Raw genomic sequence first — 24,076 nt, forward strand, 5'->3', positions numbered from 1 at the left:
AAGTTTCACACATCATCTTGCAAGTGTCTAATGGATATTACTCTTCTTCTATATACTTTTTGTTGTAGTCCAAGGGTTGTTTGACCAAGGCCCTCTTTACAGTGGTTTGTTAGGAAGTTATACTGTGACTGAGCATGGCTGTAGCAAAACTAGACAGTTCTGCAACTTCCCCTCATGATGAAGGACAAGAGCCCTGAACCTACGCTGCCTATAGGCTACTTCCTATACAGTACACTCTCAATGCACTCTTCCTACAGATAGAGGAGACACTGCAGGAACCGAATAAGCCTCTTTTGTTAATAATACTGCTGTTGGCTAAATCAGGGTCACACAGAGTGTTTCTTGGTAGTCTTAAACAATTATACTTTGAAACTAAAGTATACACATCAAACACATTGTTATGGTCTTAAAACAAAGAAGATACATTTACCATGTCATAGAGTTTAAATGTATTACATTTTGAGTTTTCATCCCAATATTACACTTTCTATACATCACAGAAGACTGAAATATAACAAAACCGTTTGACATAAACACCAGATGTTTATTAATTATGGAATTATGATTTTATTTTTAGTAATATTCCACCCTTCAGGCCACTAGAGGGCGATTTGGTCAGAACTAAACAGTACACCCAGAGACAGGAAAACAATATTTTGTGCTGCAACTGCCAGGGTCACCACAATATTTGGACAGCCCCTTTCTAAAGGAACCACTTCTAGGTGAGTCACTGTGGGTGTGTCTGTTTGCCCTAACAGCTGCTGCCAGCCAATAGCAGAAGCATGAAAACTGGTGTCTTTGTGATTGTGTATTGAGAAATCCAACAGTCAACCATGATGTTTTTCCTATAATGAGGACAGACACAAATCAATTCTAAAGGTAAAATAACTGTTGCAGCCTTGTAGCAGTCCCACTCATTCAAACACATTGACTTGAGAGGTTGAATAGTTTAAAGCATCCAGCAGGGTTCCCCAACTGGCGGCCCGCAGGTTTTATTTGCCCCCCCCCCCCCCGACAAGTTTTCTGAGCAAAGTAATAATAATAAAAAATGTAATGTCATTGTTGGACATAAAACATTGTAAAAACATCAGGAAATCAGCTGCAAGTGATTTTAATTTAGGATATCTTTTCCTCAGTATTCCGACACTTCCGAAGATAATAACATCTACAAATCATTTGTTATTATGTTACGGCGCCCTGACCATCTGCTCAAGAAAATAAAAAATAGACCCACGGCTGAATCTAGTTGATGATCCCTGGCATACAGTATGCCTACAGTTTGGAGTAAAAGATTAAGGAGATGTAGCTATAGGCCCTTTTATATTTCCAAGCATATCAATGAGACTGAATCCCATGTCCAAACACTGTAGTTCCACAGTGCAGCAGAGAAATAAAAGGCTCCACAGAGTGGAATCATTCTGGTTGAGAGAATAGTTTTATGCTTTAGCCGCGGGCCTGGAAACAGATGCTGCTGATTTTTCTGACAGTTCTATTCTTCTATTCTCTAGTGAGCACTCCCAAGCCGAATCTCTTTCCTCTCTTTTTCTCTTTCCTCTCCCAATTTCTCCTTTCTCTCTCTTGTTTCCCCTCCTCTATCGCTCTCTCCTCCGATTCGCACTCTTTCCACATTTCTCTCTCTCTACCATTTTCTGAGGCCTTGCTTATGAAAATATGTTTCATTTGACTGATATTTTACCTGCAGCCTCTGAGTCACACAGCCATAGTCTAAATGAATGTCTATTTCAGTCATATCTTTCCCCCTCTACCCTCTCCACGACACACCCACCCACACCCACTTCATGCCAAGCAGTGCCATTACAAATATATTTTCATTTCTATTTCGTGTAGTAATTGTGTTTTACGAGCAGACACAATAGACCGAACTTGACAGTAAGTATTGTCACAGCATGCTTAAACATTATTTGGTCTGATTGTCCAGGTGCAGTAGCAGTTCCTGAACAACAAGTTATGACTGGCCCATCAAAGACATTGTGTTCCCTATAGCGTACAGACATTTGAGGTGCCTACTGAATATGTTATAGACTGGAAATTGCGTCATACTGTGTCAACTGTGGGTGCTAAAGAGCTCCAAGGCAAGCTGTGAAGACTTAAAATGATCCTCCATTTCTCCATTGTTCCCACACAAATGGTTCAATTAACGAAAGATGATGAGAGATAGAGTAATTGTAACAGTTAGGACTAGGCTAGAGTATATTAGTGTACTCTTTGCTTGTATGCTTGTAGGTACACTTCTAAGTAATACCTTATTTAAACGTGAACTTTACAGAGTCAGTATACACTTTATTTAAACTCAATTCTCTTGAACACCATGATATACTCCAAAGCATCTGCCAGGGAGACTATATGTGTCTGTTAGGGAGACTAAATGTGTCTGACAGGGAGACTAGATGTTTACTAGATGTGTCTGACAGGGAGACTAGATGTTTACTAGATGTGTCTGACAGGGAGACTAGATGTTTACTAGATGTGTCTGCCAGGGAGACTAGATGTTTACTAGATGTGTCTGCCAGGGAGACTAGATGTTGAATCTGCAGACGTGTTGCTGTGCGTTTTGTTGCTGTGCGTTTTGCTGCCAACTTTACTTTACTTTGCTAGCTGACAACTTTACGTTTTTTGTTTTGTTTCTGTTTTTAATTACCGTTTATATTTTTAGTTTTTCCATCGCAACTTTTTTCCCTCATTCAACTTTTTCACTCCGGACGCTTTATCTGGACATGGTTCGTCAACACCTTCAACAGCCGAAGCTAAGTAGTAACATTAACCTGTTGGGGATGGGGGCGCTGTTTAGACTATTTATGCTAATGTGGCTAATTTTTTAAACGGCTTCCCACAAAATCCTTGATCGTACAATATGCATATTATTATTATTATTGGATAGAAAACAGTCTATAGTTTCTATAGGAGTTGAAATTTTGTCTCTAAGTGGAACAGAGCCCATTCTACAGCAATTTCCCTGACATGGAGTCAGATTTGAGAAATGTTGGCCACTTTTCTGAAGTCAGTTAAAAGGGCACTGTCGTTGCTATGACTATACGGACACTTCTTACGTCTTCCCCTGGATGCCTTTACGTGATGACGATTCCAACGGGCTCGATTGCGCGTTCACAGGCCCTACAAATGAAAAAACTCTGAAGCTAGTCATTCTTTGGGAGCTGCGTAACGCGCGTGGAAGACACCGACCCTCTCCTGTTCCAAGCGTTAGTTTAGCCTGTTATATTTCTCCGGTCATCTTTTCACTCGTTATAGGAGTTACAAACATCATAAAGTAGTTAATTTAAAGCGTTTTATAGCAATTTATATCCGTTTAGTGCGATTTTGGGACATTTATTTTTGCAACGATGTGAAAAGTTGGGCACGCTTTTCAGTTCATCCCGAACGTAGTTGACATTTCCACATGGCAAGAGGACAGCTTTCCACCAAAAGACGATTTCTCCCAAGAAAGGATCCTTTGCCCAAGATACTGATGGAAGAACAGCTCAAGGTAGGACATTTTTATTATGATAAATCGTGTTTCTGTCGAAACATTTTAGTGGCTTAGGACGCCATGTTTTTTGACGTAGCTTCGCTTGGCGCAAACTGTATTGAAAAGTAAGGATAAATTAAAAAATGTAATAACGCAATTGTATTAAGAATTAAATTGTCTATCAATCCCTGTCCACCCTATATTTTTTAGTCACGTTTATGAGTATTTATGTATAAGAGTAGATCACTGTCTAAGTGGCGCAAGGACATTTTCTGACCAGCTGAGCTACATTTCACATTGTCTAACCATGATTTTGGTGGCTAAATATAAACATTTTCGATCAAACTGTATATGCATGTTGTAATGTGATGTTACAGGAGTGTCATCGGAAGAATTCTGAGAAGGTTAGTGAAAAAATTAATATCTTTTGGCGATGTTGACTTTTATCGCTCACTTTGGCTAGAATCAATGCTGGGCTGCTAATTGCTATGTGCTAAGCTAATATAACGATTTATTGTGTTTTCGCTGTAAGACACTTAGAAAATCTGAAATATTGTCTGTATTCACAGGATCTGTGTCTTTCGATTCGTGTATGCTGTGTATTTTTACGAAATGTTTGATGATTAGTAGTTAGGTAAACACGTTGCTCATTGTAATTATTCTAGTCCATTTGTGATGGTGGGTGCAATTGAAAACTATGCCATCTACCTGAAATATGCACTTTTTTCTAACAAAACCTATCCCATACCATAAATATGTTATCAGACTGTCATCTAATGAGTTTTTTTGTTGGTTAGGGGCTATAAATATCTTAGTTTAGCCGAATTGGTGATGGCTACTGGTGTTGGTGGACAAATAAAAGATGGTGGATTATGCTAATGTGTTTTTAGGTAATAGATGTACATCTTTACATATTGTGTCTTCCCTGTAAAACATTTTAAAAATCGGAAATGTTGACTGGATTCATAAGATCTGTGTCTTTCATTAGCTGTATTGGACTTTAATGTGTGAAAGTTAAATATTTTAAAAAAATATTTTTTTTGAATTTCGCGGCACTGGTTTTTCAGTGGGGGGGGGGGGGGGTGTGCCGCTAGCGCCACGCTGATCCTAGACAGGTTAACATGATGTCTTCTAATTGCAGTCGCTGTACTCATAATATACAGGAGAACGATCGCCTTACGGCGAAAATAGCTGTGCTGCAAGCCCAGCTTCAGACGCAATCGTTAGGCAAGGGTAATTTCAGTGTAGGAAAGGAAGAAACAGCGTCTGTGCCACCAGTAAGTACAGATAGTAACGTTAGTATAAATCCCCCCGCACAGTCCCCGCAGCCGGACAACTTTCTCATGGCTTCTGGAGGGAAATGCTGTTGGAATGCTCAACCGGTGTCGCTCATTCAGCCGACAGAAACTTTCAACCGGTTTTCCCCATTATGTAGCGAGTCGGAGTCTGAGTCTGAGTCTTCTCTTGTCTCTACTCCTCCCGTTACGGGGTCTGAGACGCCGAAGGCTCCCACCGTTAGCTCTGACAAATTGAAAACCCTAGTCATTGGCGACTCCATTACCCGCAGTATTAGACTTAAAACGAATCACCCAGCGATCATACACTGTTTACCAGGGGGCAGGGCTACCGACGTTAAGGCTAATCTTAAGATGGTGCTGGCTAAAGCTAAATCTGGCGAGTGTAGAGAGTATAGAGATATTGTTATCCACGTCGGCACCAACGATGTTAGGATGAAACAGTCAGAGGTCACCAAGTGCAACATAGCTTCAGCGTGTAAATCAGCTAGAAAGATGTGTCGGCATCGAGTAATTGTCTCTGGCCCCCTCCCAGTTAGGGGGAGTGACGAGCTCTACAGCAGAGTCTCAGCACTCAATCGCTGGTTGAAAACTGTTTTCTGCCCCTCCCAAAAGATAGAATTTGTAGATAATTGGCCCTCTTTCTGGGACTCACCCACAAACAGGACCAAGCCTGACCTGCTAAGGAGTGACGGACTCCATCCTACCTGGAGGGGTGCTCTCATCTTATCTACCAACATAGATAGGGCTCTAACTCCTTTAGCCCCACAATGAAATAGGGTGCAGGCCAGGCAGCAGGCTGTTTGCCAACCTGCCAGCTTAGTGGAGTCTGCCAATAGCACAGTCAGTGTAGTCAGCTCAGCCATACCCATTGAGACTGTGTCTGTGCCTCGACCTAGGTTGGGCAAAACTAAACATGGCGGTGTTCGCCTTAGCAATCTTATTAGGATAAAGACCTCCTCCATTCCTGCCATTATTGAAAGAGATCGTGATACCTCACATCTCAAAATAGGGTTACTTAATGTTAGATCCCTCACTTCAAAGGCAGTCATAGTCAATGAACTAATCACTGATCATAATCTTGATGTGATTGGCCTGACTGAAACATGGCTTAAGCCTGATGAATTTACTGTGTTAAATGAGGCCTCACCTCCTGGTTACACTAGTGACCATATCCCCCGTGCATCCCGCAAAGGCGGAGGTGTTGCTAACATCTACGATAGCAAATTTTAATTTACAAAAAAAAAAATGGCGTTTTCGTCTTTTGAGCTTCTAGTCATGAAATCTATGCAGCCTACTCAATCACTTTTTATAGCTACTGTTTACAGGCCTCTTGGGCCATATACAGCGTTCCTCTCTGAGTTTCCTGAATTCCTATCAGACCTTGTAGTCATAGCAGATCATATTCTAATTTTTGGTGATTTTAATATTCACATGGAGAAGTCCACAGACCCACTCCAAAAGTCTTTCGGAGCCATCATCGACTCAGTGGGTTTTGTCCAACATGTCTCTGGACCTACTCACTGCCACAGTCATACTCTGGACCTAGTTTTGTCCCATGGAATAAATGTTGTAGATCTTAATGTTTTTCCACATAATCCTGGACTATCGGACCACCATTTTATTACGTTTGCAATCGCAACAAATAATCTGCTCAGACCCCAACCAAGGAGCATCAAAAGTCGTGCTATAAATTCTCAGACAACACAAAAATTCCTTGATGCCCTTCCAGACTCCTTCTGCCTACCCAAGGACGTCAGAGGACAAAAATCAGTTAACCACTTAACTGAGGAACTCAATTTAACCTTGCGCAATACCCTAGATGCAGTTGCACCCCTAAAAACGAAAAACATTTGTCATAAGAAACTAGCTCCCTGGTATACAGAAAATACCCGAGCTTTGAAGCAAGCTTCCAGGAAATTGGAACGGAAATGGCGCCACACAAAACTGGAAGTCTTCCGACTAGCTTGGAAAGACAGTACCGTGCAGTACTGAAGAGCCCTCACTGCTGCTCGATCATCCTACTTTTCCAACTTAATCGAGGAAAATAAGAACAATCCAAAATTTATTTTTGATACTGTTGCAAAGCTAACTAAAAAGCAGCATTCCCCAAGAGAGGATGGCTTTCACTTCAGCAGTAATAAATTCATGAACTTCTTTGAGGAAAAGATCATGACCATTAGAAAGCAAATTACGGACTCCTCTTTGAATCTGCGTATTCCTCCAGGGCTTAGCTGTCCTGGATCTGCACAGCTCTGCGAGGGCCTGGGATCGGGAGAGACACTTAAGTGTTTTAGTACTATATCTCTTGACACAATGATGAAAATAATCATGGCCTCTAAACCTTCAAGCTGCATACTGGATCCTATTCCTACTAAACTGCTGAAGGAGCTGCTTCCTGTGCTTGGCCCTCCTATGTTGAACATAATAAACAGCTCTCTATCCACCGGATGTGTACCAAACTCACTAAAAGTGGCAGTAATAAAGCCTCTCTTGAAAAAGCCAAACCTTGACCCGGAAAATATAAAAAACTATCGGCCTATATCGAATCTTCCATTCCTCTCAAAAATGTTAGAAAAAGCTGTTGCGCAGCAACTCACTGCCTTTCTGAAGACAAACAATGTATACGAAATGCTTCAGTCTGGTTTTAGACCCCATCATAGCACTGAGACTGCACTTGTGAAGGTGGTAAATTACCTTTTAATGGCGTCAGACCGAGGCTCTGCATCTGTCCTCGTGCTACTAGACCTTAGTGCTGCCTTTGACACCATCGATCACCACATTCTTTTGGAGAGACTGGAAACCCAAATTGGTCTACACGGACAAGTTCTGGCCTGGTTTAGATCTTACCTGTCGGAAAGATATCAGTTTGTCTCTGTGAATGGTCTGTCCTCTGACAAATCAACTGTACATTTCGGTGTTCCTCAAGGTTCCGTTTTAGGACCACTATTGTTTTCACTATATATTTTACCTCTTGGGGATGTTATTCGAAAACATAATGTTAACTTTCACTGCTATGCGGATGACACACAGCTGTACATTTCAATGAAACATGGTGAAGCCCCAAAATTGCCCTCGCTAGAAGCCTGTGTTTCAGACATAAGGAAGTGGATGGCTGAAAACGTTCTACTTTTAAACTCGGACAAAACAGAGATGCTTGTTCTAGGTCCCAAGAAACAAAGAGATCTTCTGTTAAATCTGACAATTCATCTTGATGGTTGTAAAGTCGTCTCAAATAAAACTGTGAAGGACCTCGGCGTTACTCTTGACCCTGATCTCTCTTTTGACGAACATATCAAGACTGTTTCAAGGACAGCTTTTTTCCATCTACGTAACATTGCAAAAATCAGAAATTTTCTGTCCAAAAATGATGCAGAAAAATTAATCCATGCATTTGTTACTTCTAGGTTAGACTACTGCAATGCTCTACTTTCCGGCTACCCGGATAAAGCACTAAATAAACTTCAGTTAGTGCTAAATACGGCTGCTAGAATCCTGACTAGAACCAAGAAATTTGATCATATTACTCCAGTGCTAGCTTCCCTACACTGGCTTCCTGTTAAGGCAAGGGCTGATTTCAAGGTTTTACTGTTAACCTATAAAGCGTTACATGGGCTTGCTCCTACCTATCTTTCCGAGTTGGTCCTGCCGTACATACCTACACGTACGCTACGGTCACAAGACGCAGGCCTCCTAATTGTCCCTAAAATTTCTAAGCAAACAGCTGGAGGCAGGGCTTTCTCATATAGATCTCCATTTTTATGGAACAGTCTGCCTACCCATGTGAGAGACGCAGACTCGGTCTCAACCTTTAAGTCTTTACTGAAGACTTATCTCTTCAGTAGGTCATATGATTGAGTGTAGTCTGGCCCAGGAGTGTGAAGGTGAACGGAAAGGCTCTGGAGCAACGAACCGCCCTTGCTGTCTCTCCAGGGCCGGTTCCCCTCTCTCCACTGGGATTCTCTGCCTCTAACCCTGTTACTGGGGCTGAGTCACTGGCTTGCTGGTGCTCTTTCATGCCGTCCCTAGGAGGGGTGCGTCACTTGAGTGGGTTGAGTTACTGACGTGAACTTCCTGTCTGGGTTGGCGCCCCCCCTTGGTTGTGCTGTAGTGGAGACCTTTGTGGGCTATACTCGGCCTTGTCTCAGGATTGTAAGTTGGTGGTTGAGGATATCCCTCTAGTGGTGTGGGGGCTGTGCTTTGGCAGAGTGGGTGGGGTTATATCCTTCCTGTTTGGCCCTGTCCGGGGGTTTCTTCGGATGGGGCCACAGTGTCTCCTGACCGCTCCTGTCTCAGCCTCCAGTATTTATGCTGCAGTAGTTTATGTGTCGGGGGCCTAGGGTCAGTTGGTTATACCTGGAGTACTTCTCCTGTCTTATCCAGTGTCCTGTGTGAATTTAAGTATGCTCTCTCTAATTCTCTCGTTCTCTCTTTCTCTCTGAGAACCTGAGCCCTAGGACCATACGTCAGGACTACCGGGCATGCTGACACCTTGCTGTCCCCAGTCCGCCCGGCCTTGCTGCTATTCCAGTTTCAACTGTTTCTGCCTGCGGTTACGAAACCCCTACCTGTCCCAGACCTGCTGTTTTCAACTCTTAATGATCGGCTATGAAAAGCCAACTGAGATTTATTCCTGATTATTATTTGACCATGCTTGTCATTTATGAACATTTTGAAAATCTTGGCTCTCTCTAATTTTCTCCTTCTCTCTTTCTCTCGGAGGACCTGAGCCCTAGGACCATACGTCGGGACTACCGGCCGTGGTGACTCCTTGCTGCCCCCAGTCCGCCTGGCCTTGCTGCTATTCCAGTTTCAACTCTTCTGCCTGCGGTTATGGAACCCCTACCTGTCCCAGACCTGCTGTTTTCAACTCTTAATGATCGGCTATGAAAAGCCAACTGAGATTTATTCCTGATTATTATTTGACTATGCTTGTCATTTATGAACATTTTGAAAATCTTGGCTCTCTCTAATTTTCTCCTTCTCTCTTTCTTTCTCTCGGAGGACCTGGGCCCTAGGACCATGCGTCGGGACTGCCGCCCGTGGTGACTCCTTGCTGTCCCCAGTCCGCCTGGCCTTGCTGCTATTCCAGTTTCAGCTGTTCTGCCTGCGGTTATGGAACCGCCACCTGTCCCAGACCTGTTGTTTTTCAACTCTTAATGATCAGCTATGAAAAGCCAACTGAAAATTGTTCATGATTATTGTTTGACCATGCTTGTCACTTATGAACATTTTTGAACATCTTGGCATAGTTCTGTTATAATCTCCACCCGGCACAGCCAGAAGAGGACTGGCCACCCCTCATAGCCTGGTTCCTCTCTAGGTTTCTTCCTAGGTTTTGGCCTTTCTAGGGAGTTTTTCCTAGCCACCATGCTTCTACACCTGCATTCTAGCTGTTTGGGGTTTTAGGCTGGGTTTCTGTACAGCACTTCGAGATATTATCTGATGTACGAAGGGCTATATAAAATAAAATTGATTGATTGATTGATTGATGTGTCTGCCAGGGAGACTAGATGTGTCTGTCAGGAAGACTAGAAGTCTACTAGATTTGTCTGCCAGGGAGACTAGGTTTCTACTAGATGTGTCTGCCAGGGAGACTAGAAGTCTACTAGATGTGTCTGCCAGGGAGACTAGGTTTCTACTAGATGTGTCTGCCAGGGAGACGAAGTCTACTAGATGTGTCTGCCAGGGAGACTAGGTTTCTACTAGATGTGTCTGCCAGGGAGACTAGAAGTCTACTAGATGTGTCTGCCAGGGAGACTAGATGTTTACTAGATGTGTCTGTCAGGGAGACTAGAAGCCTACTAGATGTGTCTGTCAGGAAGACTAGAAGTCTACTAGATGTGTCTGCCTGGGAGACTAGGTTTCTACTAGATGTGTCTGCCAGGGAGACTAGGTTTCTACTAGATGTGTCTGCCAGGGAGACTAGATGTGTCTGTCAGGAAGACTAGAAGTCTACTAGATGGGTTTGCCAAGGAGACTAGGTTTCTCCTAGATGTGTCTGCCAAGGAGACTAGAAGTCTACTAGATGTGTCTGCCAAGGAGACTAGGTTTCTACTAGATGTGTCTGCCAGGGAGAGTAGATAGGTTTGCCAGTGCATCTTGTTTCAAATCCACCATGTTGACTGTGATACGAAGAGCTCATTTACAGCCACACACACTAGGGTCCGGCTAAGACACACACACACACACACACACACACACACACACACACACACACACACACACACACACACACACACACACACACACACACACACACACACACACACACACACACACACACACACACACACACACACACACACACACACACACACACACACACACACACACACACACAGAGAGAGGCAGTGACTTCATCTTGGCAGGTTTCCATGTCCATTGGTCCGCTACTGTATTACAAAGCAAAGCGTTTAATGGCAAGGCTCAAGATGCCGATAGGCCAGAACAACCCAACCGTTCATAAACCCCACAACCTACAATCCCCTGCCAACGCTTTCTCTCCAAGATTCATATCAATCACGTTTAAAGGGTCTGGTCTTGGTGAGGGGCCATCTCTTAAAGACTGTGTGATGGCGTGTTCACGGCTCAAACCTGCCAACCGGAATAATCACTGTGAATTCCAGAAACACTGCTTGAATCTCGAGGACAGAAATAACTTTGGGATCACATCCCTGTGTCCTTCATTTGAAATGTTTTCCCTTTCCCTCTCTCTTTTCACTCTGTTTTTCTCTCTTATTCTATCTGTATGCACTACAGGCTATTATTGTGCTTCAATTTCCATTTTGTCTCCTGCATCGAGAGAGGCAAGGAAAAGAGAGGAGAGGAGAGGACAGAAGAGGAAAAGAGAAGAGAGAAGAGTACAGAAAAGGAAAAGAGAGGAGAGAAGAGTACAGAAGATGAAAAGAGAAGAGAGGAGAAAATAAGTGAGGAGAGGAGAGGACAGAAGAGGAAAAGAGAAGAGAGAAGAGGACAGAAAAGGAAAAGAGAGGAGAGAAGAGGACAGAAGATGAAAAGAGAAGAGAGAAGAGAAGTGAACAGAAGAGGAAAAGAGAAGAGAGAAGTGAACAGAAGAGGAAAAGATAAGTGCTGAGAGGAGAGAAGATGAGACAAAAAGAGAAGAGGAGAAAAGAAGTGAGGAGAGGAGAGGACAGAAGAGCACAGAAGAGGAAAAGAGATGAAAGGAGAAAAGAGAAGAGAAAAGAGGAGAGAAGAGAGGAGAGAAGATGGTAGAAGAGGGGAGAAGGGGATAGAAGAGGAGAGAAGAGAACAGAAGAGGGGGGAAGGGGATAGAAGAGGGGGGGAGGGGATAGAAGAGGAGAGAAGAGAGTAGAAGAGGAGAGAAGAGGGTAGAAGAGGAGATAAGAGGATAGAAGAGGAGAGAAGAGGGTAGAAGAGGAGAGAAGGGGATAGAAGAGGAAAGAGAAGAGAGTAGAAGAAATTAAAAAGAAGACAAAGTAAGAGAAGAGAAAACAAATTGGTGAGAGTGACTATACTCCCATCACTCTGAGCTTCTGAATGGATGAGCTTAACAGCAGCATTGTAAACTGCAGGGCATGCCTCAGCCCAGTCTCTGAACGCAGTGACACAAACAGGAGAGGACTGAATCACACAACTAGCTTATCAGTGACCCCCTCAACTGGAACACACAACTGGCTTACCAGTGACCCCCTCACCTGGGCTAGAGGGAGATAGACAGGTCACACAGCAGTGCTGAACATACTCACAGTCAGATTTAGTGAGGGTTTGGTCATGCCAGGGAGACAGAATGCTCACACACTTTTGGCTGGTATTCTGACCAGGTACTGCAGTTTCTGCCAGGGCAGACATGATATTTCATTCTTTCAGGACAAACACACCGTGTAATAGAGAGTCTTTGCTACACTGTCAATGTGTGTGGGACAGGTAGGGGCCACCCACACATTAAGTCTGTTTTGGAGGGGCTGTTGGAAAGCAAAGATCAGCAAACAGCTGCTGACTTTGTCACAACAGCAGAATCCCAGAGTGTGTCTGTGGGAGATTGGTGACACAGCCATTCTTCATACCACAGCCAGCTTGGGACACTAAGCAGTTTTCACTAACAAACTCAGCAAACCTGCTATCCTCTGCTGTTTGCCCAAAAAGGAGGAATTGCTCATCCTGCCATCCTGTCAGACCTAAAAAGCTGTGTAAGCCTACATCATCATCATCATCACAGAACCAAATGATGAGTTAACTTAATCTTGGTCTACAGGAAATTGGTCTAATGTTGCTCCATAGTCATTATGTTACTTTCCTGCAAACTCAAAAACACTATGAAACATATGGGATAATTATATTTCCTATCAACTAGTGAACCTCAGGTGGTATAATAACACTGTAATTAACACTAACATAATGACATATCTTTTTTAATCAGATTCTTGTGCATGTCTCCTCCCTGATGACATGATGTGATGCACTAGGGCAGGGATCATTAACTAGATTCAGCCGCGGGCAAATCTTTTCTTGAGCGCATGATCGGGACTCCAGAACATAATTACAAATCACTTGTAGACAGCAAATTGACCGCAAGAAGCCCGAACAGATATAATTTGACTAAAACATAATCATTTGAAACCTCCCTTACAATGGTATATGATCACGTCTCTATTATGCGTGAGAATACTTGGGAACAGATTTCCTAAATTAAAATCACTTGGCGCTGATTCCCTGATGTTTTAACAGTCTTTTATGTCCAACAATGACAATTCAACCCCCCACCCCAAAAATATTAATATATATTATTATTTTTTGCTCTGAAAACTTGTGGGAGGGGGGCCTCCAGAGTGGAGCAACGGTCTAAGGCACTGGTTTGATCCCGGGCTGTGTCGCAGCCGGTCGCGACCGGGAGACCCATGAGGCGGCGCACAATTGGCCTAGAGTCGTCTGGGTTAGGGGAGGGTTTGGCCGACCGGGATGTCCTTGCCCCATCGCGCTCTAGCGACCCCTTGTGGTGGGCCGGGTGAATGCACGCTGACACGGTCGCCAGTTGTACGCTGTTTCCTCCAACACATTGGTGCGGCTGGCTTCCGGGTTAAGTGGGAAGTGTGTCAAGAAGCAGTGCGGCTTGGCAGGGTTGTGTTTCGCAGGATGCATGGCTCTTAACCTTTGCCTCTCCCGAGTCCGTACGGGAGTTGGAGCAATGGGACAAGACTGTAACTATTAATTTGATATCACGAAATTGGGGAGAAAAAAAAGGGGAAAAAGAAAACTTGGGGGGGAGGGGGGCAAATAAAACCACCTGTGGGCCAAATTCGGCCAGCGTTCCGCCTCTTGGGGAACCCTGCACTAGGTACATCATATGTCATTACATCACTCAGTTTCTAAATGTATTCATTTGGAGAATGCTATACAGTATGAGAGTGATAATGACAGTAGAATGGTAATTACAACAATATTTCCTATGCTAGTCTCACAGTCACGTGAGACATCCCTAGCATACAGCAGCATGTCTGCTAGCATGTGGGTGTGTAGTAGTGGGAGCTGGTGCCGTCCCTGGCCCATTTCCAGGCCTACACTACTGTAATTAGCTGTTAGTATAGTCACATGCACACGCATGTAGACGCACACACGCACACAGACACACACACACACACGCATGCGCACGCACACCAGGGCAAGGAGCTGCTCAGAGCTGCAGAAGCAGCTTCTCACAGCTCTGATGAGCTGCAGTAAAACTGAATAATTCAAAACTGCAGAACTCGGGCAGCAGCTCATCTCAGGGTGCAGCACGCAGGCAGGCAGACGGTGTGTCTGACAGCTAGCAGCACAGTCAGTGTCAGAGTGCTTCTCAATCACAGGTCCTATAGCCTAGCTTAGCTAAAAGATATCTGCTAACTATAGCCTGAGCATCACTTAACCAGTAGTCATTCAGATACATACACCATTTACTTACACTGATGGTATGTCTTGTCATTCTGACAAAGGTTGCAGATGGGATCTTGAATTTACTGGCAGATGTTATGATGCTTTGTGTCTTCTGCTCTCTGGGTTAGCATGATAGCCAAGGTAGCTCCGGTATCTCACTGTCAATAATGGGTTTTGCTGTGGGTTGCTAGCATAGACAAGCTAGCTCCTGAATAAGGCTGCATGATGTGACTCTACTGATGATTTGAAAAACGTCGCTTGAAAGGTATGAGCTCTGCTTTTTTTTTTGTGCAGACTGTACACACTTCGTCAGTCTCTCATTCACAATTTGAGAAGTACTTGATAATGCCTCAAATTTCCTGGCGGCATCATCTTTGTGTGGCCATAATGCACCTAATACCTGGGTGCTGCCTGCTTGGGGACGCAAGTGAGCGTCCTTATCCAATTCCGAGGTGCATATCTCTGAAACTGGAAACACCTATCTCCCTCACTAGCTTTAAGCACCAGCTGTCAGAGCAGCTCATTGATTACTGCACCTGTACATAACCCATCTACAATTTAGCCCAAACAACTACCTCTTTACCTACTGTATTTATTTATTAATTTATTTTGCTCCTTTGCACCCCATTATTTCTGTCTCTACTTTGCACTTTCTTCCAATGCAAACCAACCATTCCAGTGTTTTTTTAGTTTTTATTTTACTTGCTGTGTTGTACTCACTTCGCCTCCATGGCCTTTTTATATTTTATTTATTTATACATATATCTGTTTGCCTTCACCTCCCTTATCTCACCTCACTTGCTCACATTGTATATAGACTTATTTTTTTTTCACTGTATTATTGACTATATGTTTGTTTTTACTCCATGTGTAACTATGTGTTGTTGTATGTGTCGAACTGCTTTGCTTTATCTTGGCCAGGTCGCAATTGTAAATGAGAACGTGTTCTCAATTTGCCTACCTGGTTAAATAAAGGTTAAATAAAAAAATAAAATAAAATTGGAGATATTGGAAGACCTGTCCACATTTCTTTTTCGTCAACCAACAAGATGAGTAGGCCTAACGAACAGCAAAAGCACTAGCTTTTTTTTATTTAACTAGGCAATTCGGTTAAGAACAAATTCTTATTTATAATGATAGCCTACCGGGGTGGGTTCACTGCCTTGTAAAGGGGTAGAACGACAGATTTTTACCAGCTCTGGGATTTGATCCAGCAACCTTTTGATTACAGACCCAACGCTCTCACCAGTAGGCTACCTGCCAACTATGTCAATCTACTATCCCCTATAGTACAAAGGTTGACCTATTCTGTGTGAGAAAAATAAATAACAGTTTTGGGATGCGATAGACCCAAATTAATACAACCACTAGCATCAAAAACATTTTTTTCACGCAATGAGGCTGACGCAACAGATCCGAACGTGAAGTATAAAATGTTGGTAAACTATTCGTCTATTTCTTCACATTATAAGTGCAGCAATGTGCACACGGCAGTAAGATAGAAGCGCAAATCTTCCATTCGTGGGAAACACCATTATCACCACAAATGAGATTATGCATGTAATGCTTGTATTATAAAGGTGCTTTTTTATGGTGAAAATGATCTTTCACAAACTTGAAACTCACGTGCTGCGTATGTATGCCAGTTAGGCACTACACCCGCTGTAAAGCAGATTAATGTGCTTCATTTTAAGAAGTTATTTGGCCACTTTAGTTGTGATACAAACCTCATCAAAACATATGTCTATGTGACCATCATTCGAAAAAGTCACAAAAAAAGGCATTGTTTCTTGCCTTAAGCTGGGCATCATTCACAAGTGATAAGTGATAATATATAATTCACAAGTGACAGGCTAATATTGTCACCCATCAGACTATTCTTGATTAAATTGTGTCTTTCCATATACTAAATAATACATGTGTGAAATTTGTTTTTACTTAGAATGGACTATTATCATGCATGAAAATGCATGTCATCTCTACACTTAAATAGAGAATGGAGGACAATTTTCCTGTGGTTCATTTTCATGCCAGCCAGTTATGCTATACTCCGGTTGTAAAGATAAGCATTGTGCTAAATATTAGGAAAGTTTAGAAATAAATATGGTAGGCCTAGCCTATAGAAAGCTGATGGGATCCTCCTCTTTTTAAGAGGCATTCCCTCTATTTTCTCACGCAATTGCATAGCATATAGAAATGTTGCGCAACATGAGCTTATGTTTGATTAGATTTTCGATTACGTTTGCGTTGATGTCAGAGTGATTAGAGGGACAATAGAGTGCTGAGTACCAGGCAGCAAGTTTGCTAGGCTACTAACAACTATCAGCCACATCAGAGCTTAATTACTGTGACTAAACGGTCACGTGGAATTTGACTGCCTTCATGACTCATGGCGGTAATACGGTCACCGCAACAGCCCTAATAATATATGCCTGATGTTATTACATCCACAATCAAAAAGAACAACTAGATATACAGTAGGGTTCCCAAAATATCCAGGTTTTCCAGAAATCCCAGTTGGAAGATTCCCAGAATCAGGAGGGAATGAGCAGGAAAACAGGAATCCTCAACAAGGGTTTCTGTAAAACGTGGGAATTTTCAGAAAGTTATCAGAATTGTGCAACCCTAGACATACAGTACAGAGACTGATCCAATGGTCTACTCACCACTGTAGGTGATGATCCTGATGGTGGAGTCCCCCTCTCCGAAGCGTGTGATGGGGGTGAGGCGCACCTCATAGGCCTCTGGCTTGATAAGCTCTGTCAGGTTGTGTGTGATCAGCTCTCCCTTGGTGATGGTTCCTTCCACAGTGATCTCCTGCTCCCACCACCGCTGTTGTCCCATCTGGACAGGAGGACACATTACAACAGAGTTAGAATTCGTGAATCTAACACACACATGAATTCAGGGGCATGCAGGCACGGACACACATGGACACACATGGACACACACACACGGAAAGTAAATAACACTATAATAAGACTCCCACATTTCGGTGATTCAAACCAGTGTTGCCTTTGGGAATGGAGAAGAAGAGTAAGTCCAGATTGAATAATTGAATAGGAATGAGACTCATGTCATGAATGTAGTTTAAAAACCTTTACAAGACACGACAGGGGGCATGACCAGTAGTGATGCTAACCAATCTATAGTAGATTCTCAACACTTGCCTTTCCCTTCTCATCCTGGTCAACATCCTCTCACCAAACATGGTCATCTTTGAAGTTTCCCTCTAATCACAGTCCACAATGTTTCTCTATCCATCGCATCACACAGACCGGGCACGTGCCTTAAACACATCTTACATCCTGGCTATATCCCGTGTCTATCTTATGTTTCCTACTTTCAGAAAAATCTTAGCTTGTCCCAAAATAACATTTAACAGTTGACATTTTATTTTCTGTTGCTAACTATATTGAAACCCAAAAATAAAAACAGCGTTATTGAATATCTCCCCTACAGCTGAAAATAAAGACTCTAGTATTTCAAAGAGAGGCTTTATCCTCTCTCACGCCATAAAACAGTGAAAATTTGTTTCTTATACTACAAAAAGGACATCTGTCTCCAACATCTGAGTTAATGACAGATACAAAAGCATTAACTACAATGATGCCATGCAACACCCTCCATTGCATATCACCAGTACCCTTTTGTAACGGTGGCTTGTACAGTGCTCTCCATGCTGGCTTTACCATTTCATCAAGGCCCAGTTTAACCCTCCAAAGAGTGTCTTTTCTATTTTCAATGTATCTTTATTCAAAACCATGACACACCCCCTATATAAGTCCTTCCCATTCACCTCATCCAAACCCACCTCTTCCAACCCTCTCAAATCCAGTAATAACACCTTTCTTTCTAACTCTGAGATATTGGGTGTAATCCCTAGTCTTGGAAATGGGACATTTTCGTCTTGTACCCTTTTCTGTGACTGTTGAGCATAATCCACTCTTCTGCTGACAGAGCCTTCCTGCAGCTTCCCAGCAGTTGTCTGACAATCCTTTCCGACCTCACCCCCAAATGTTAAGCCACCCGTCCTTCATTCGTTAACCTGTTGGGGATGGGGGCGCTGTTTAGACTATTTATGCTAATTTGGGTAATTTTTGAAACGGCTTCCCACAAAATCCTTGATCGTACAATATGCATATTATTATTATTATTGGATAGAAAACAGTCTATAGTTTCTATAGGAGTTGAAATTTTGTCTCTAAGTGGAACAGAGCCCATTCTACAGCAATTTCCCTGACATGGATTCAGATTTCAGAAATGTTGGCCACTGTTCTGAAGTCAGTTAAAACGGCACTGATATTGCTATGACTATACGGACACTTCTTACGTCTTCCCCTGGATGCCTTTACGTGATGACGATTCCAATGGGGTCGATTGCGCGTTCACAGGCCCTATAAATCAAAAAACCCTGTAGCTAGCAAGTCTTTCCTTGGTGCGTAACGCGCGTGCTGGACACCGACCCGCTCCTGTTCCAAGCGTTAGTTTAGCCTGTTATATTTCTCCGGTCATCTTTTCACTCGTTATAGGAGTTAAAAACATCATAAGGTAGTTAATTTAAAGCGTTTTATAGCAATTTATATCCGTTTAGTGCGATTTTGGGACATTTATTTTTGCAACGATGTGAATAGTTGGGCACGCTTTTCAGTTCATCCCGAACGCAGTAGGCATTTCCACATGGCAAGAGGACAGCTTTCCACCAAAAGACGATTGCTCTCAAGAAAGGATCCTTTGCCCAAGATACTGATGGAAGAACAGCTCAAGGTAGGACATTTTTATTATGATAAATCGTGTTTCTGTCGAAACATTTTAGTGGCTTAGGACGCCATGTTTTATGACGTAGCTTCGCTAGGCGCAAACTGTATTGAAAAGTAAGGATAAATTAAAAAATGTTATTCCGCAATTGTATTAAGAATTAAATTGTCTATCAATCCCTGTCCACCCTATATTTTTTAGTCACGTTTATGAGTATTTATGTATAAGAGTAAATCACTGTCTAAGTGGCGCAAGGACTTTTTCTGACCAGCTTGTCTACATTTCACATTGTCTAACCATGATTTTGGTGGCTAAATATAAACATTTGCGATCAAACTCTATATGGAATGTGTAATATGATGTTACAGGAGTGTCATCGGAAGAATTCTGAGAAGGTTAGTGAAAAAATTAATATCTTTTGGCGATGTTGACTTTTATCGCTCACTTTGGCTAGAATCAATGCTGGGCTGCTATGTGCTATGTGCTACGCTAATATAACGATTTATTGTGTTTTCGCTGTAAGACACTTAGAAAATCTGAAATATTGTCTGTATTCACAGGATCTGTGTCTTTCGATTCGTGTATGCTGTGTATTTTTACGAAATGTTTGATGATTAGTAAGTAGGTAAACACGTTGCTCTAAGTAGTTTTTCTATTCCATTTGTGACGGTGGGTGCAATTGTAACCTATGCCATCTACCTGAAATATGCACTTTTTTCTAACAAAACCTATCCCATACCATAAATATGTTATCAGACTGTCATCTAATGAGTTTTTTTGTTGGTTAGGGGCTATAAATATCTTAGTTTAGCCGAATTGGTGATGGCTACTGGTGTTGGTGGACAAATAAAAGATGGTGGATTATGCTAATGTGTTTTTAGGTAATAGATGTACATCTTTACATATTGTGTCTTCCCTGTAAAACATTTTAAAAATCGGACAAGTTGACTGGATTCACAAGATCTGTGTCTTTCATTAGCTGTATTGGACTTTAATGTGTGAAAGTTAAATATTTAAAAAAAATATTTTTTTTGAATTTCGCGGCACTGGTTTTTCAGTGGGGGGGGGGGGGGGGTGTGCCGCTAGCGCCACGCTGATCCTAGACAGGTTAAGGCGGCCCCAGCCATGTCCATGAACTGTTTTAGGGTGATGAATTTGCCCTTCACCAGAATCTTGGAGAAATGTAGAACAGCTGCACTTGTACAATCCAGTCTTGCCCCATACACCAGAGATTCCTCCAGCAGCCAGTGCACTGACTCCGCTGTAGTGCTTATGGACACCGTCAGTATAGTCTAAACCCTATGAAGGTCTCTGTAAAACGGAGGTACTCCCTCCCTAGAAATCTGGCTACTATCAACCAAAAATAAAGCCTTCTTTTAACCTAATCCCCCTACCTGCTTTAATACAGGACCTGCCACCCCTCTCCAAACCACATTTTCCGGTCCATAAACCAACATTTAAATAAACTGCAACCGGAAAACAGCAGCCCTACTAGCCAGATGTACAAGTCCTCTTTTGACAAATACAAAACACTTTGTGGAACCCAATGATATTTATCCCAAAATAAATCTACAATAATTGCCTATATCTTAGCTAGAAAGCCAGACGGTAGCTCTAAACTTGACAACCGATGCCAGTGCAGAAGCAACCACATTGTTAACAATAATAGTGCGCCCCCTGACATACGAGATAACAATCAACGCCATATCCTCATCCTCCCTTCCACCATTTCAACCACCCTATTCCATTTTTTTGGGGTACACTCCAATATACTTAACCTCCCTTACACCATTTCAGCCCCCCTAGCAAAGACATGATCCCTCCAGACCATTTCCCAATCTGTAAAGCACAACTTTTTTCCCAATTTACCTTTGCAGAAGATATTCCCCTAAACCGATCAACCATGAGACTCAAGCTATTCACCTCCATTTGATTTATCACTAAAATAACTTCATCATCAGCATAGGCTGAGGCATGAATAGGAGGAATATCCTCTGAAAGGTACACCCATTCAATGCGACTTCTAATGCTATTTAGTTGTGGCTCTATAGCGATGGCATATGACATTCCCGACATTGAACACCCCTGCCTAATACCTCCACACACTTTAAAAGGAGCACTCAAGCCACCGTTAACTTTCGATACACTTTCAATGTTACCATATATCACCCAGAGCTGAAACCAAATGCCTCAAAAGCGCGCCATAAGAATTGATGTTCACGCTCCAGCGACTCCTGTGGCGGGCCGGGCACAGTGCGCGCTAACCAAGGGGGCCAGGTACACGGTGTTTCCTCCGACACATTGGTGCGGCTGGCTTCCGGGTTGGAGGCGCGCTGTGTTAAGAAGCAGTGCGGTTTGGTTGGGTTGTGCTTCGGAGGACGCATGGCTTTCGACCTTCGTCTCTCCCGAGCCCTACGGGAGTTGTAGCGATGAGACAAGATAGTAATTACTAGCGATTGGATACCACGAAAATTGGGGAGAAAATGGGAGAAAAAAAAGAAAAAAAAAGAAAGAATTGATGTTCAACTCAGTCAAATACCTTTTCCTGATCAATTGAAATTAGACCAGCATCCAACGCAATAGCCCTAGAGTTATCCAGAAAATCCAGAATTGGGGAAAAGTTATCCCCTATCTGCCTGCCGGGAACACAGTAGGACGAGTCCATGTGTATGATTTATCCCATCACCTCCCTCAGCCTGTTGGACAGGATCTTATAATCAGTGCACAATAAGGCCACAAGCCTCCAGTTCTTCACCTCACTAGGGTCACCTTTTTTGGCAGTAGGGTGAGGACAGCCTCCTGCACCTTATCGGTAGTAACCCTCCGGTCAAACTATCATTAACTACTGCTAGCCAATCCTTCCCCAACATAGCCCAAAAATGCTTTAAAAAGTAAATGGGAAGCCCATCATTGCCCAATGCCCTACTATTTTCCATGCCTTTTAATGCAGTGTATAGGTCCTGCAAAGACAATGGTTGTTGTAGCTCAACCTGAGCTTCTGCAGCCACCTGTGGGAGCCCTTCAAATAACTGCTGTGTCACTGTTTTATCCTCTTTGCACTCACACTTGTATAGCTCAGCATAGAACTCTACTTCCCTCTTTCTAATTTCACTAGGGCTAGTGAGCTCCTGTCCAACAGCTGATTTGAGGCAATGAATAATTCTTCTCTGCCCATTCTTTTTCTCTAAACCAAAGAAAATTTGGATGACGCATCCATTTCAGAGATTCCCTGAAACGTACTTCTCACCAATGCCCCATGTGCTCTGATACCCAGCAGGTTTGCCAATGTATCTTTTTTTCTCTTGAGGGCCTGAGTATGGCCTCGAACTCCTGTGGTCTCAACAAACATCAGGAGTTCCACTATCTCAGACTCTATGGCGTTCATTGATCTGGTGATATCTCTGGTGACGTTCATTGTGTACTGATTAAAGATTTGTTGAATCTGGATTTTCCCTGTATCCCACCACTGTTGAAGGGATACAAAACTGTCCTCTTGAGACCACCTCTCCCAGAAAAATGAAAACGTTTCCTGAAGTGAGTATCACTCAACAACGGTATATTAAAATGCCAGTATGCGCTTTTGGGTTTTACAGCGTTAATATACACCACCTATGTTATTAAACAATGATCAGAAAATCCCACTGGGGTTAACACACTGGATTTACAGATCTGAGATTGATGCTCAAAACAATAAAATCTATCTAACCTGGCCAGAGAGATGGTGTTCTCTCTCACTTGGGCCCATGTGTACTGTCTCGTGCCTCCATGTTGACTCCGCCAAATATCCCACTGTTCATGTTTCACAATAAGGTGTTTTTAAAAAAGTCCTTGAGGCTTTATGAGGTTCTTTGTGATTTCTGTCTAAATTATGAGGTTCTTTGTGATTTCTGTCCCCAGCAATAAATATGTCATGATGTTGCCCTCTTTGGGTACAGCGAGCACTATCCCCCTCTCTCTGTCTCCTACACTCAGGCTGCTGCGACCTCAGGTCGTAAATTCCTGGAGGAGATTATCTCCTCATGGCCACAGTATAGAGAGAGAGTGAGTTTTCATATATAGAACAAATGAATTTCTTCCACCTCACAAAACTTGAGGTCCGAACAACATTTATGTTCTGAAGAAGGTATAAAAGATCGGTGAAGAATCCAGCTATGAACTGGTCCGTTTGGTAAAATTTTGTGAAACTCATGGGAGACAATATGGCCACATTACCATAACACTGTTTATATAATAGCCTCAGTTATGAGGCTTACATCTAAGTGTTGTATAAGATGAATGAGTGAGGATGATACTGTTTGTGAAATTGTGTAATGTGATTTTGGACTGTTTAATGAAGGAAACTCCAATTCCCTTTGGAGTTTAACTAAATCAGAGGACCGCCCATGAGCATAGTTATGGTCGGGCACTATCTACAGGCTCTTTTCTGCTCTTCCGAATAAAACCCCCACCCGGGTTTTCTATCACTAGACCAGCTTACCTCGATAACGAGAGGGCCAAGGTTTGAGAGGAGACCATCAACCTGAGTATAAGCTAAGTTTGAGTAGATGGCTGAATCTTTTAACCATACTACGTGGTTAAACTCATAGACTATCGATACCGACAGAATAAGAACAAGTCTTTGATATTAATTACTAGTCTGCAGCTAGGA

The 24,076-nt window shown here is 42.7% G+C and overlaps 1 protein-coding gene across 4 annotated transcripts in view; it reads right to left on the reverse strand.

Annotated features, from left to right (window-relative positions):
* Positions 1-24,076, reverse strand: part of LOC129825376 (MAM domain-containing glycosylphosphatidylinositol anchor protein 2-like) — a 416,697-nt gene that overhangs the window by 93,160 nt on the left and 299,461 nt on the right. For all 4 annotated transcript variants that reach the window (XM_055885438.1, XM_055885439.1, XM_055885437.1 and 1 more), the window contains exon 12: positions 17,337-17,514. In XM_055885438.1, coding sequence (XP_055741413.1) covers positions 17,337-17,514 — 178 coding nt within the window. The remainder of the gene's footprint in view (positions 1-17,336; positions 17,515-24,076) is intronic.

The sequence above is a fragment of the Salvelinus fontinalis genome, chromosome 27 (assembly GCF_029448725.1).
Source record: "Salvelinus fontinalis isolate EN_2023a chromosome 27, ASM2944872v1, whole genome shotgun sequence".
Taxonomy (NCBI): domain Eukaryota; kingdom Metazoa; phylum Chordata; class Actinopteri; order Salmoniformes; family Salmonidae; genus Salvelinus; species Salvelinus fontinalis.